This window comes from Lepidochelys olivacea (genome assembly GCF_965140295.1).
Source record: "Lepidochelys olivacea isolate rLepOli2 genome assembly, chromosome: 6".
Classification (NCBI taxonomy): domain Eukaryota; kingdom Metazoa; phylum Chordata; order Testudines; family Cheloniidae; genus Lepidochelys; species Lepidochelys olivacea.
The window spans coordinates 33,923,348-33,936,550 of record NC_140416.1 but is presented as its reverse complement, the minus strand read 5'-3'; the positions used below and the strand labels follow the sequence as shown (position 1 = coordinate 33,936,550).

Below are 13,203 nucleotides of genomic sequence, written 5' to 3'. Positions count from 1 at the left end.
GGGGGAGCCAACAAAATTGATTTTTTTTTTTGGGTAGGTTCTGCCAAAAAAAAAAAAAAATGGTGGTTATTATTTTATTTTGAAAATGTTTACCAACAGTGACAGATTTTGAACAAGAATGATGTGGATGATCTTTCACACCTGGTCACACTAACTTTAAGGAAGGCCAACTTTGGAGAATTAGTTACTGCCATGTCTTTCTACTCATTCCCACCAATATTTGCATACTGGACAACGAAGTTTGGGCACCTATGGTCACAATCCTGCCACAGGTAGAGGTAGTCACAACTATGCAGGTAGATGCCCTACACTTGCACAGACCCCCTTGAAGCCAATGGGGCTCCATGCAGCCACAAGGGGCTGCTATCAAATAGCCTGTTTCAGGATTATATCAATACTAAACCAATGGGAACTGTCCGTTCTGAGCACCTCTGAAAAAATCAGGGCACTTTAATTTAGATGTCTAAATACAGAGTATTTTGACAATTTACTTATCAAAGTAAAGTTTTAAAATTTTACAGAGTATGACATATGTTCATTTCACAGTGCAGACGCATACTCACTATACACGTCAACAGAAGTGAACTCCATATTTTTGTGTACTTAATTCAACTTTATATTAAAATAAACTTGAATCTAGAGTCCACCACACTAAATTAATTCTTTTTAAAAGATTGATCCATCTACATTTAAGTGTATTTGCTCTTCTTTTTATGTAAGAAGGAGGCTAGACAAAGAGTTTCATACAACCAAAAAGTTGACATCTTTGATATGCTGCCTATCAAGAGTACAAGAGGATAAACTTCAAACACAGCTTAAGATGTGTTGATAATATAACGTAAGTAAACTCCTGAGCCTCTGCAACATTTTACACAGTTAAAATGGAGAGAATTTTTAAAATGTCATTTTTTTTTTGTCATCAGCTGAGGTGGTTTGGTTAACTTTTTGCATTTTATTGCATTTGCACAATGAGAACAGGTTAGCAGTTTCACTTTTATGATCCATTTCTAGTCAGCTTCACTTTGTGGCTCTCATTCACAATGCTCTCTGACTCACAATACTACAGGATAATGTTTAAATGCAAAAGCCTTGTTTAAAAAAAACAAACTCGGAAATAAAAAATAAGAGACATTTCCATTAAGATTATATCTCCCTACCACTGTTTCTTTTTAAAACAAATTCTGATTTTTGGACCTAATGCTATTACCCCACATTACGGGTAGGTGGGTTAATTTGGAAAATTTGCTCTTCATGCTATTCTTTGTAGCTGTAAGGAATTTTAGATGTAAAACTGTTTCAAGTGCTGGAAGTTGCTGTGAAAGCAGTCATCACAGTTGAATGCTCAGGAGAGAGGGAAGAAAAAAAAATTTTTTTGGAGGTAGACTGACTAACAGATACGTAATCAGATCAATTTGGGCTGCAACAGGAGACTCAGACAGGTAATATATATTTAGGAGAAGGTCTATTGTATTGAAATTATAATAATTTAACTTTTTGAGTCTTTGCATGTTAGAAACACCTGTGAGGAAGACAATAGTTTAGGCTCTCTCTAATCTGCCTGAGGATTCAACTTCTGCTTGTTAGAGAACACATTTACTTGGTTTAACCATGAATAGAAATTTGTTCTGAACTTCCCAGGAACTCTTATAGTGAAACCACAAAGCACCTAAGTAAAGAGATCTTAGGCTGACAGTAACATACTGGTAAATATGATCATTTAATTTGGTGAGGTTCCAAATATACAGAGTTGGAATACAATTAAAGAAAAGTACTTTTTCTCTTACAAAGTGAGATTTCTCTGACAAGGTGAAATTCTATAGTTTGTTTGTAAGGACAAAGGACCACCGAACTAATAAACGACCAGAGAATTTGGAAGAAAAAGCAGAAGGAATTTGGCACGTGTATGTTTAGTTGTTTTTCACATTAAAGAGGGAGTCACTTTATTCATCCGGAGCTGCAGAATCAATATTCAGAGATGTTCCAAGTGTGGCATCCTACATCTTACCTTGCAATTTCCAAAAATACCGAAAGCTAAAGTAGGCTAATTATTTCCATTCTATAATTTTAGAAGGTTTTTGCTATTTAAAATTTCACCTTTAAATGGAATAATTCTGTGATTTGGAAAAAGAATCCTCCAAGGGACAGGAGTCTATGGAGCAGGTTTGAAATCTACTAGAATACTGACCCTGAATTCATAGAACTGCCTGATAGTTACAGGCTCTTGTACTTTTACATGTTCATTACCATTGGAAGGGCACCAGAAATCTTTAATGCCCCAGCCCTGCAATAAGTTCTGTGTGGATACACTTTTAAAACACACTGAAGTCAACAGGACACTGTTCAGGCAAATAAGGCCTAAAGTAAAAAATAGTACTTAATTCTATTTACTGTGAAATATTACTGGTAAAAAAGTACTGAAAGACTATTTCATGGGTTGCCAAACTACCCCACACCTCCCTACCACCATTCTCCACCTACTAGACTGGGGGTGGGAGGAGCTCAGGACCTCTGCTTGCAGCAGGGTGATAGGGTAGGGGCTTCTGCCCAGAGGGGAGGGAGGGTCTCGGGGCTTTAGCAGGAGCAGGGCTGAAACCCCAAGCCCCGCAGGTGCCTCCCCTGGGGCAGAAGCCTTGAACCCCAGCAGGCGTGCCCTGGCTCTCCAATTTCTGAAGATTGTCATATTCGGCACAGAGGGTCAGTAAGTTTGGCCACGCTTGGACTATTTCAAGGACGGAGTAAATTGTTACATGATTCTGGTTTAAAAGCTTCTGTAGATTCTTGTTTAAAAGCTTACATATATTCATTAGGTCAAAAGAGGAACAAAGCAGTACAACAACCTAAAACTTCATTGCTTAAAACGTACATAACTATTGTGCACTTCTTGTTTGTAAATTATTTCTATATTAGGAAAAAATTAACACTGATTTCCATACTAGCAGATTCCCATAGCAGAGATAAAGAGCCACAACTGCAGACACAATCAGAATGTTGTGAAGCAAAGCTAAACAAGGTCAGGGTGTAGGGCTGGCATTTCGTCTCCAGGGATGGCTTTGGAGTTTGTTGGAAAATTCTCTGTCACTAAAAAAAAAAAAAAATCCGAAGTGCCCAAGATAAATCCAGACTAAGTTTTATCAGTTGTATTTCTTGCAAAATCCAAAGAGTTCTCGGGTCATTATGTTGCCAAGGCAGAGTGCTCCCTAAAATATATATTTTTAAGGCTTTGTTCATTCTCCTTTTCAATGTTCTGAGCAAGGAAGCTTCCACTTTTGCCCTTGGGAGACTGTTCCATAGTCTTTGGACTATTCTGCATGCAATTATTTACAGTAGGATCCAGATAATCAAACCATATTAATGGTAAACTATCAGCCACCCTCAAAACTGTAAGTAACGAAGTGGGAGCTCTCACGTTTTCCCCATGAGAAGAGGACAAATTAAGTGAAGCTGCCAGAGTGACACTTCAGGAACAGCTGGATGAGCAAAGAAGCACAGCACCAACCCCTTTTATTACACAGAGCCTGCCCTCCCTGGCTAGCTTTGCGGTTCCTCGCCAACCTCTTATGGATGGCTCGTCACCCTTCCCCTCTGCTGGTTAGAAGAGCTGCAACTCCTAACATTCTGCTGACAGGCCGATCAGCTAGCTACAGCTTGTGCCCTGCTCTTCCCACACTGCTCCTGTCATTCTCCTACACAGCTTCTCCCAGGTTGTTTGATGCTCCCACTCTTCTCCCTTCAACCCACCTCTCTGGCTCCCTTCTATCTTCTCTCCTTTCAGCCTTCTACTATTACTCCACCTCAGAGATTTTTGTCCTATTATTCCTACCCACTTGCCTTCTGAACCCTCTCCCATTGCCACTGACTCGCTGCCCAACACACAAATGGTTGAGCATTCAAACTCTGGTATGAAGGGTTAACATTTGAATTGGGCAGAAATGGAAGGAAACTGCCACAGTGGGACTAAAGAATTATATGACTTTGGGTTTATAACTGACAATAAATTTACTTTTTTTGTGCCTTATTTTTGTAAAATACAAATACTGAAGCAGCTGGTATTTTTTTTTAAAAGAAAGATACAAGTAGTTTCATAATACTGGTACTCTAGTTAACCATTCAGGTAAATGTAGTGCATTGAAACCGTGGGAGCTCCTTGCAATGCACTCCCAATCAAAGGCAAATGCTTGTGGGGTTCTCACCCCTACATGGCAGGAACTCTACAAGATATTAGGCTACTCCAAAGAGGGCTTTGTGGTATTTATCCAGGCTTTCTTCACCACTGTTTTTCAATTCAAGTCTCTAACTTTTCTCTGTAATACAAGTGTATGTGTTACATTTCCCAGAAAGTCTGCACCTGCCTGGAAAATGAGAGCTCAGAGGCCTCTGCTGAGCCTTAGTCTCACTTGTACTGTACTAGTGCAATGGGTTTCATGCTGAGCTACTGCACGTAAAAATAATACTTAGGACATGACTTTTTGATACCCACAGTTGCCAGAGCAGTATGTTTTGACCATCAGTAGTCGATTATGTTGCAAATCTATTCACTTAACTCAGCTGGTTTCATATTATTAATTCCAGTGGTGTGAGTGCAGTGCACATATAATCTGGCAAAAACCTATTTGGTTAAAGCCGTTCTATTCCTCAGAGGGAGGACAATGTTTACTTTGTCAGTGAACTGCTCTATTATTCATTTTTTGAAACTGTAAGATGGCCTAGAGATACAAATGTTGTATGCTGTATAAAACAGACATGTTTTCCAAACTTTGATACATATCTATTAAACTAAATGTTACATCTTAATGTAGAATAATAATAATTCCATTATGAAAATGATATAAAGAGGATGTTTCAATTACATGGTTTTAACCACTCAGAAGTTAGGAAAGAAAATTCATTTCTTTAACTTTGCCACCCTGTGCATGTGCATCATGATGCTGTTTTTAGTTACACAATCACATACTATTTTTCAAACATACATTTTCCCTACAACTTTGGAGACACATGTGCAACATCATCTATTCCTGTGTGGCATTCTGTGTATGCCAGAGCCCATAAATCACTAATATACTAGGTGTACAGTGAATAAGCCACGGACTTCTATGCTGTACATCTTACAAGGCTGCATGAAGACAAAACCTATATGATGATATACTTCTTTATTAGGAACTTCTTAAGAGGAGGCTTTCTTGAGAACCTCCATAAATACTTGCAGAAATGTAAAACAATTAGGTCAACAAGTGTCATATTCTGACCTTATTTTCTCAACACACTGGCTCACATTTCTGGGTAGAGTGTGGATGTGGGAGCGATAGGTTTACCCTTCTGTCATGCACAGACCATCATCTCCTTTGATTTGCAATGACAGGGCAATGGAACTGGTTTGCTGGTGTGCCTTTGGAAATTGATGGAACTTAATGAGTTATCAGGCAATCCTGAGAGATAAGACTACTCTGACAGATCACTCTATGGGTTGGTAGCACTTAATGGTAAATTTTGGCCTCTGCTAGAGATACAGTAACCATGAGATTTTGTTGGTTCATTTGAAAACTCTAGAAAGGGTGGCTGGAGCTGCTCTGGAGTGGCCCTGCTCCTATCTCACTAAGAGCCCAAAGGACAGCTGTGAGCAATTGTCCTCTGTGCCAAAGGTTCTCTTGTGTGGGTGTTGCAGGGATCTACAACTGACACCTTTCCTGTATAGTGTGAATATGAAGCCCCTGGAAGGACAATGTCTGCGCTGCATTCAGTATGGCACCCAGCTCTATGACACCATCACATCTGAGCCAGCCAGAACATTTGAGCAAATTACCCATTTAGATGGAACTGGGGCTTGTATGAGAGTCTTCTCTCTGTGAGTCTGTCTACATGAGGCTGACAAAGTTGGTGGGTTGAGGGAAATGGCTGGAAATATTGGCTGCACTGCTGTCAGCACCCTTCATTGAGGAAGTGTGACTGTCATTTGTTCAAGTTGGGAGTGGTGTTGGATCTTGGATACCCAGGTAGCTCCTGCAGCCAAGAGAGTTGCAGAAGCTGAAGCTAGTACAGAATGCTGCATCCCACTTATACACTGGGAGCAGGAGCACTTTATAACCAGTGCTCTGTGATCTTACTGGGGCTCCCACTAAGTTTCCAGAGGGAATTCTCCATAAATTGGTTTTAATCTACAAAACCCTAGATGATTAGGGACCTTGTTACCTGAGAATCCACCTTTCTCCTCATGAAATACAGCCACCAATGAGACTAGCAAAGACACTTGGGTGGGCGCTCCCTTGATACAAAAGACAGAAAGCTGCTGATAGTACATTGTCTGAGAAGAGTTAATGACTTTGGAACTCATTCTCAGACTTGGTATTCCAGAGTCTGGATTTGTGCATGCTGCCAGGGGCATCTCTTTCCCCAGGCTCTTGAGGAGGGGAGTAAGTTGTTATATTTATGGGCAGTCCTCTTGAATGTTTTTAAATTATGGTATAGGTGCTCAGAGCACAGGATGGGGGCCTATAGATATTGTATCTCTATACATTTAAGAAAAATAAAACATTCAGCATAAATTTACTGCAGGAGTAATTCCACTGAGTTCATAGTCTCTAAGGTCAGAAGGGACCACTGTGATAATCCACGCTAACCTCTTGTATAACACAGGCCCGAGTGATTCTCTGAAGTAATTCCTATTTGAACTAGAGCATCTTTTAGAAAAACATCCATTCTTGATTTTAAAACTGCCAATGATAGAAAATCCACCACAACCCTTAGTAAGTTGTTCTAATGGTTAATTATGCTCACTGTTAACAATTTACACCATATTTCTAGTGCAAATTTGTCTAGCTTCAGTTTCAGCCACTGGATCTTGTTATACCTCTGTCTGCTAGATGGAAGAGGCCATTGTAAAATATTTGTTCCCCATGTAGGCACTTATAAACTGTGATCAAGGCACCCCTCAACCTTCCTTTGTTAAGCTAAATAGATTGAGCTTCTTGAGTCTATCATTTTAAAGCATGGTTACTATTCCTTCAATCATTCTCACAGCTCTTCCCTGAACTCTCTCCAATGTATTAACATACTTCTTAAATTGTGGAGACCACAACTGAACACAGTACTCGAAGTGCAGCTGCACCAATGCTAAATACAGGACTCCTTGCTCCTACGCAAGATTCCCCAGCTGATACATCCAAGGATCGCACTATAGCCCTCCTGGTCACAGTGTCACACTGGGAGCTCACATAACCCCAGAATCTTTTTCAGAATCACGGTCTCCCAGGATAGAGTCCCCCATCCTGTAAGTACAGCCTACGTCATTTGTTCCCAGATTTATACAGTTTACCATTCCCTCTCAAGGAAATCACTCCTGATTTACACTGAGGTAAAGGAGCTCAGAGTCTGACCCCCAGAGTATATTAAAGCCACTGCATTAGGCAAGAACATAGAAACAAGGGTGCTACTTTTGATCCAAATGAATAATGGAATTGATGGAATGCATAACCAGGGGGATAAAAAAACAATAGTATAAATATACAAAAGTTAGTGGAGTTACTCTGGATACAGACCGGTGTAACAGAGTAGAACTGTCCCTCTCTCTAAATACAGACACTCCAGTTAAACCAGCATGCCAAAATATGACAGTTAGCAACCCAACATATGGTCATATATTTTAATATCTCACTGCTAAAATATATTGCACTTTTTAGTTTAATGTTTCTCTGTTTTAAGGATTCCTTTGATGTAAGGTTGCTGTACTATGTCTCTGATCTCTATTATGCAGTGTAAACACTCCCTTGATAACATCACCTAGCTATAGCCCATAAATTCTATGGTTTCCAGAACAGAATTATAAACACCATGTAACAGCTCCATGCTACTCCAAGCTACTGTATTTTACCAGCAATCTGAAGAAGAAAGGACTGTCTATACCACATGCTCATCAGAGTATTTGCTTTTCAGCAATAATCTCAATAAAAATTCACAGGTTCAACAACATGTTTTTCCACTGCAAACTGACACAAGCTCTTTTGATTCATGGTGTTTTGTGACATGCAGTAGGAGAGTTAAGCTGATAAGTTTTCATGGCAAAGACACAACACAGTGATTAATATTAGGAGCTATTTCATCAAATGAGCTCACTAATGGTTGGATTAAATAAGAAATATTACACTCAGCTCCATGGACTTGCCTGAGATTTTGCAGTGCAGAATCTAGATATTTTTTAAATATTGAATTTGGCACTGAGAAACGGACTGAAGTCAAAGCAAGCACCATATTTAGATCTCTAAACAGGTAAGCTTTACAAACTACTCAACTATTCTTGCTCTCTTCATCGGAGCAGAAATTTAAACAAGTTTAAAATCAAATTAGGTTAGGAAGGTTTACGCTCAGCATTTGTTTGAAGCAAAATAACTTCTTGTCCAAATGGCTGTTCCTTAAAAAATATAAACTAGGTGACTCAGTGGAATGATATGCTCCTGGAGACTCAAACTGAAAGCAACAGAAGTGATTATGCTCTTTTCTTGGTATCTAGAGAAATTTTTGCCCAAATCACAAAAGCCTGGGTTTAGCAAAGCACCTAAGGACATGCTAAATTGTAAGCATGTCCTTAAATTATATCCCTGTTCCAGAAACAACTTAAACACAAGCTTATCTCTAAGTATGTGCTTAAAACCCATTGATTTCAACAGGAATTAACCACATGCTTAAGTACACCTCTACCCCGATATAACGCTACCCTATATAACGCAGGTTCGCATACAATGCAGTAAAGTTCCAACACGCTGCTCTGAGCAGCATGTTAAGGGTGTTGGGCTGGGGCCGAGGGACTGGATAAGGGGCAGAGAGTCTTGGGGGTGGTCGGGGCTCCCCCCCAGGGTCTGGGAGGCAGGAGCTGTGGGGGGGCACTTTTGGGGGCCCTGCAGGCCCAGAGTGGCCCAGGGGATTAGCAGGGGGCCGGGAGCAGCCCGCTCCGCTTCCCTCGCCCCGGCCTCAGCCATGTCGCTCTGGGGAGGGGGCTTGAGGGAAGGGATCCCACCCGTAGGAGGCGGAGCAGCCTGGCCCCAGCCTGCTCCACTCCACCAGCTCCCAGCCGCAGCGCTCCGCTTCCCACTGCAGGTGAGTGTGGGACCTTTCCCCAACCCCCCAGCGACATGGCTGGGGCTGGGGCAAGGAAAGCAGAGCAGGCTGGGGCCGCATTGCTCCACTTCTCGCCGCCGGTGAGTGCAGAGGACGTCCTTTCCCCAATCTCCCCGCACTCTCCAGTGGCGGGAAGCGGAGCAGTCTGGCCCCAGCCCGCTCCACTCCACCAGCTCCCAGCCGCGGCGCTCTGCTTCCCACCACAGATGCGTGCGGGACCTTTCCCCAACGCCCCAGCAACATGGCTGGGGCCAGTGCAAGGAAAGCAGAGAGGGCTGGGGGCGCGTCGCTCAGCTTCCCGCCGCTGGTGAGTGCGGGACCTTTCCCCAACGCCCCAGCAACATGGCTGGGGCCAGTGCAAGGAAAGCGGAGAGGGCTGGGGGCGCGTCGCTCAGCTTCCCGCCGCTGGTGAGTGCGGGACCTTTCCCCAACGCCCCAGTGACATGGCTGGGGCCAGGGCCAGGAAAGCAGAGCAGGCTAGGGCTGCGTCGCTCCGCTTCCTGCCGCTGGTGAGTGCGGAGGATGTCCTTTCCCCAACCTCCCCGCACTCACCAGTGGCGGGAAGCGGAGCGCCGCGGCTGAGAGGTGGCGGAGTGGAGCAGGCTGGGGCCGTGTTGCTCCGCTTCCCGCCGCTGCTGGTGAGTGCCTGTTGGGGGGCGGGGGATGTGAATAGGGGTCGGAGCAGTCAGGGGACAGGGAGCAGAGGGGTTGGGTAGGGGGTGGAGTCCTGGGGGTGATTAGGGATGGGGGTCTCTGGAGCGGGTGGTCAGGGAACAAGGAACAGGGGGGCCAAAGCAAGTTCAATATAACGCGGTGAGATATTTTTGTCTCCTGAGGACCACGTTATATTGGGGTAGAGGTGTACTTTGCTGAACTGTGAACCAAATCACCATGCAATTTTGTATAACTGGAAGATTGGGTCAGCAAGCCATTAAGACTGGACAGCAATGAGGCACACTGACATAGCTATGTAGTGCAGCTTGCAGTGAAGCTGAAAGGAGGAAAACATGACACAGCCCCTCACTTTCATAAGCAATAGCTTCTATAAAAAAAAGTTGAACAGGGAAAAATTGTACTGTAATCGGAGTAATATTACAGTGCATTTATCGATATCTATCATAGCAGCCTTGAGAAATATGGCCTCAAAGTGACATCAGTGCCAACAGTGGAAAGCATGCAGGAAGAGGCTAGAAATGGGTAGGTATAACTAAGAAGAGCAGAGAACTATTTAAGTTTACTGGGCATTTCTTTGGATAACACCTACTGATTCTGGGTCTCTCTGTTGTTCAAGAAAAGCTGAGAATTCCACCAGTCTGAGTTTGGTGGTACCAATAGATCGACCCTGCCAAGCGGGAACTGAGGGTGCTGGAGCTGATGCAGGCTCAAACCCTGAAATACAAAGTATTATTGTTATGTACAAGTCAGTCAATTTCTCAACTTCCATTTTCTATATTAAATTTAACTAGGAGCCATAGGGATCTTCTTAATTCAGATTAAAAAAAATCTAAATCAACGTGGATTTATTGTTTGTTAAAGGTAAACAACATGGAAAGATGAGGATCCAACCTAGTGATCACAGTATCAATGTGGTTGGTCAATCTAAGGACAGTGTGAAACAAAAGTGGAGCTTCCTTGATTTATCTAGCTAGCGTGTCACTTTATAATCTTTGCTTAAACCACGATATGCATCTGAGGAAGTGAGCTGTAGCTCACGAAAGCTTATGCTCTAATAAATTGGTTAGTCTCTAAGGTGCCACAAGTCCTCCTTTTCTTTTTGCGAATACAGACTAACACGGCTGTTACTCTGAAACCTGCTTAAACTATATTATTGTACACTTTACACAGCATTACAACTGACATTTCATTGGCAGCATGGTCATTCATAGGTAGCATGGTCTAATGGGAGTCAGGAGACCTGGGTTCTATTCCTGGCTCACCACTGACTTGCTGTGTGACCTTGGGCTTTCCTCTCCTGTTCCTCCTCCCACTCTTGCCTATTTACAGTGTAAGCTCTTCAAGGCAGGGCTCTTCTATGTGTTTGTGCAGAGCCTAGCACAGTGGGGCCTTTAAGCACTACTGCAATACAAATAATAATTAATGTAGGGAGATGAATCGTAACTTAAAGTGAGAATAAAGGGTCAGTGACTGGACCCATTATGAGGAAGCATGTCTACCATCAGAACTGATTCACCACAACTAAAACTGTAACTGTTCTCCTCCTTCAAATTGTGGAAAGTCACAAAAGGAGAAAGAATAAAGAAGGAGTGGAGCAACTGACCAGGGGAGATAGACAGACAAGACACCACAGAAGGTAGGGCAGAGCTAATCCCCTGAGATTTGAAAACCAAGAACGCATTTCTGAAGTGGGTTCAGAGAGATGGACAACAAGCCAGTGAAGGTGAAAGAGGAGTCAGGTAACACGTACTCCCTGGAATGGGAATCTGACTGTAATTCTTCTGCACCTCAAATCTAGATAGCGGAGATTTAGGAATCCTATATAAAAAGGGGAATTGCAACAGTCAAATGTGAATATGGATTTTAGTAATGCTGAAAATTCTGGCAGTGTTCTAGCAGTGGCAAGAAACAGATTCCAAAAGGAGATGTGAAAAACTAAAAGTTGAAGATGACTCATAATTTCTGGCATCGGGAGCAACATTACGTAATTTAGGAAAAATGAGACAAGAGTGAGATATGCAAAACTACAAAGGAAAGTTTTTACTTGGAAAGATGGCTAGCATCTTTCAAGTAATCTGTAGTAGGAAATTATAATGTAGAGAAGAATGGATAGAATCGAGAACAGCCAATAAATGACAAATAAAGGGATGAGGAAGTTTCCTGAGGGACACAGTTTGTTGACATTTGCATAGAAATAATGCACATTATTGAAACTTAGAATGAAATGTACATGAGATGACAAATTAGGGGAAAGATCACAGGCATAGTTTTGGGCAATCATAGCCTTTTTTGCTTTGAGATATAAGGCTTCTACCAGACTAAGGAATAGCTAGCAGAGGAGAGTTCTAGTGGCACTGGCTTCTAGGGTGACCAGACAGCAAGTGTGAAAAATCGGGACGACGGTGGGGGGGTAATAGGAACCTATAAAAGAAAAAGACCCAAAAATCGGGACTGTCCCTATAAAACTGGGACATCTGGTCACCCTACTGGCTTCTAACCTGAGATGCTCAGGAAGGAGAGAAAGATCAATAGTGTTTATATCGGCAGTGACATGTTTTATGCCTTGGGGGACTGAATATAAATTATTTTGGTACAATTTTAGTTCTGATTTTAAGTAAATGCAATTTACTTTCCATGAGTGAGGGAAGCAATATTTAGCCCTTAAATTGCAATATGCAGCCCATTACCCAGTATCTTCTTCATAAGTCATTTTCTTGCATCACATAAAATACCACCAGGTGATATACTTTAGTGCCACAGGAACTGCTGGCATGTATGGCAGTGCTTGGACTAGGAGTCCCTTTTTCCTACCTAAGCAGTGATTTTTCTTCATAATTTATCAATTGCTTGTCCATTGATGTCTGGAAGGGACATATGAGACTCTGGACACAGATTAGTGGGCTCTGTGGGGCTCACAAATTAACACAACACGCTCATTACTTTTCCTTATGCAATTCAGCTCTGTTTAAAGGAAGCTAAAAAATGAAGTTACCTGAAATGGGAGCTGTGACTGTTGGCTGAATAGGATATGCCTGCTGAACGAATGGCTTCACACTGGAAAAAATAGTTACACAAAATCACATACTATACAATTCACAGTTCATTCAGTTAGTTATATAGCACAAGGAAATACATTGTTAATAATATTTATACACCCAGATGTCTCTTTCCTAATAGGCATATTTAAAAGATAGTCAACAAACAGGTTATGAAGCAAGGAGGGGTCACCCCAAACGTAAAACAGAGCCTGATTCACAAGTTACTGGGCTTGACAGTGTTCACTTTAGTCAGTGGTTCTCAATCTATTTGCCATTGTGCGCCGCAGATGCAGCTCTCTGTGTGTTATGAGGACTGCATCCACATAATATATATACTACCTGTATGGCCCTGAGGATGTCACATGGGCTGCAATTGTGTGCTGACTGG

The 13,203-nt window shown here is 42.2% G+C and overlaps 1 protein-coding gene across 5 annotated transcripts in view; it reads right to left on the bottom strand.

The window, feature by feature from the left end:
- The window catches only part of TEAD1 (TEA domain transcription factor 1), a 213,561-nt gene that overhangs the window by 34,143 nt on the left and 166,215 nt on the right, over window positions 1–13,203 (bottom strand). For all 5 annotated transcript variants that reach the window (XM_084630088.1, XM_084630089.1, XM_084630085.1 and 2 more), the window contains 2 exons: window positions 12,770–12,831; window positions 10,367–10,491 (listed from right to left, as the gene is read on the bottom strand). In XM_084630088.1, the coding sequence (XP_084486214.1) occupies window positions 10,367–10,491; window positions 12,770–12,831 (187 nt within the window). The remainder of the gene's footprint in view (window positions 1–10,366; window positions 10,492–12,769; window positions 12,832–13,203) is intronic.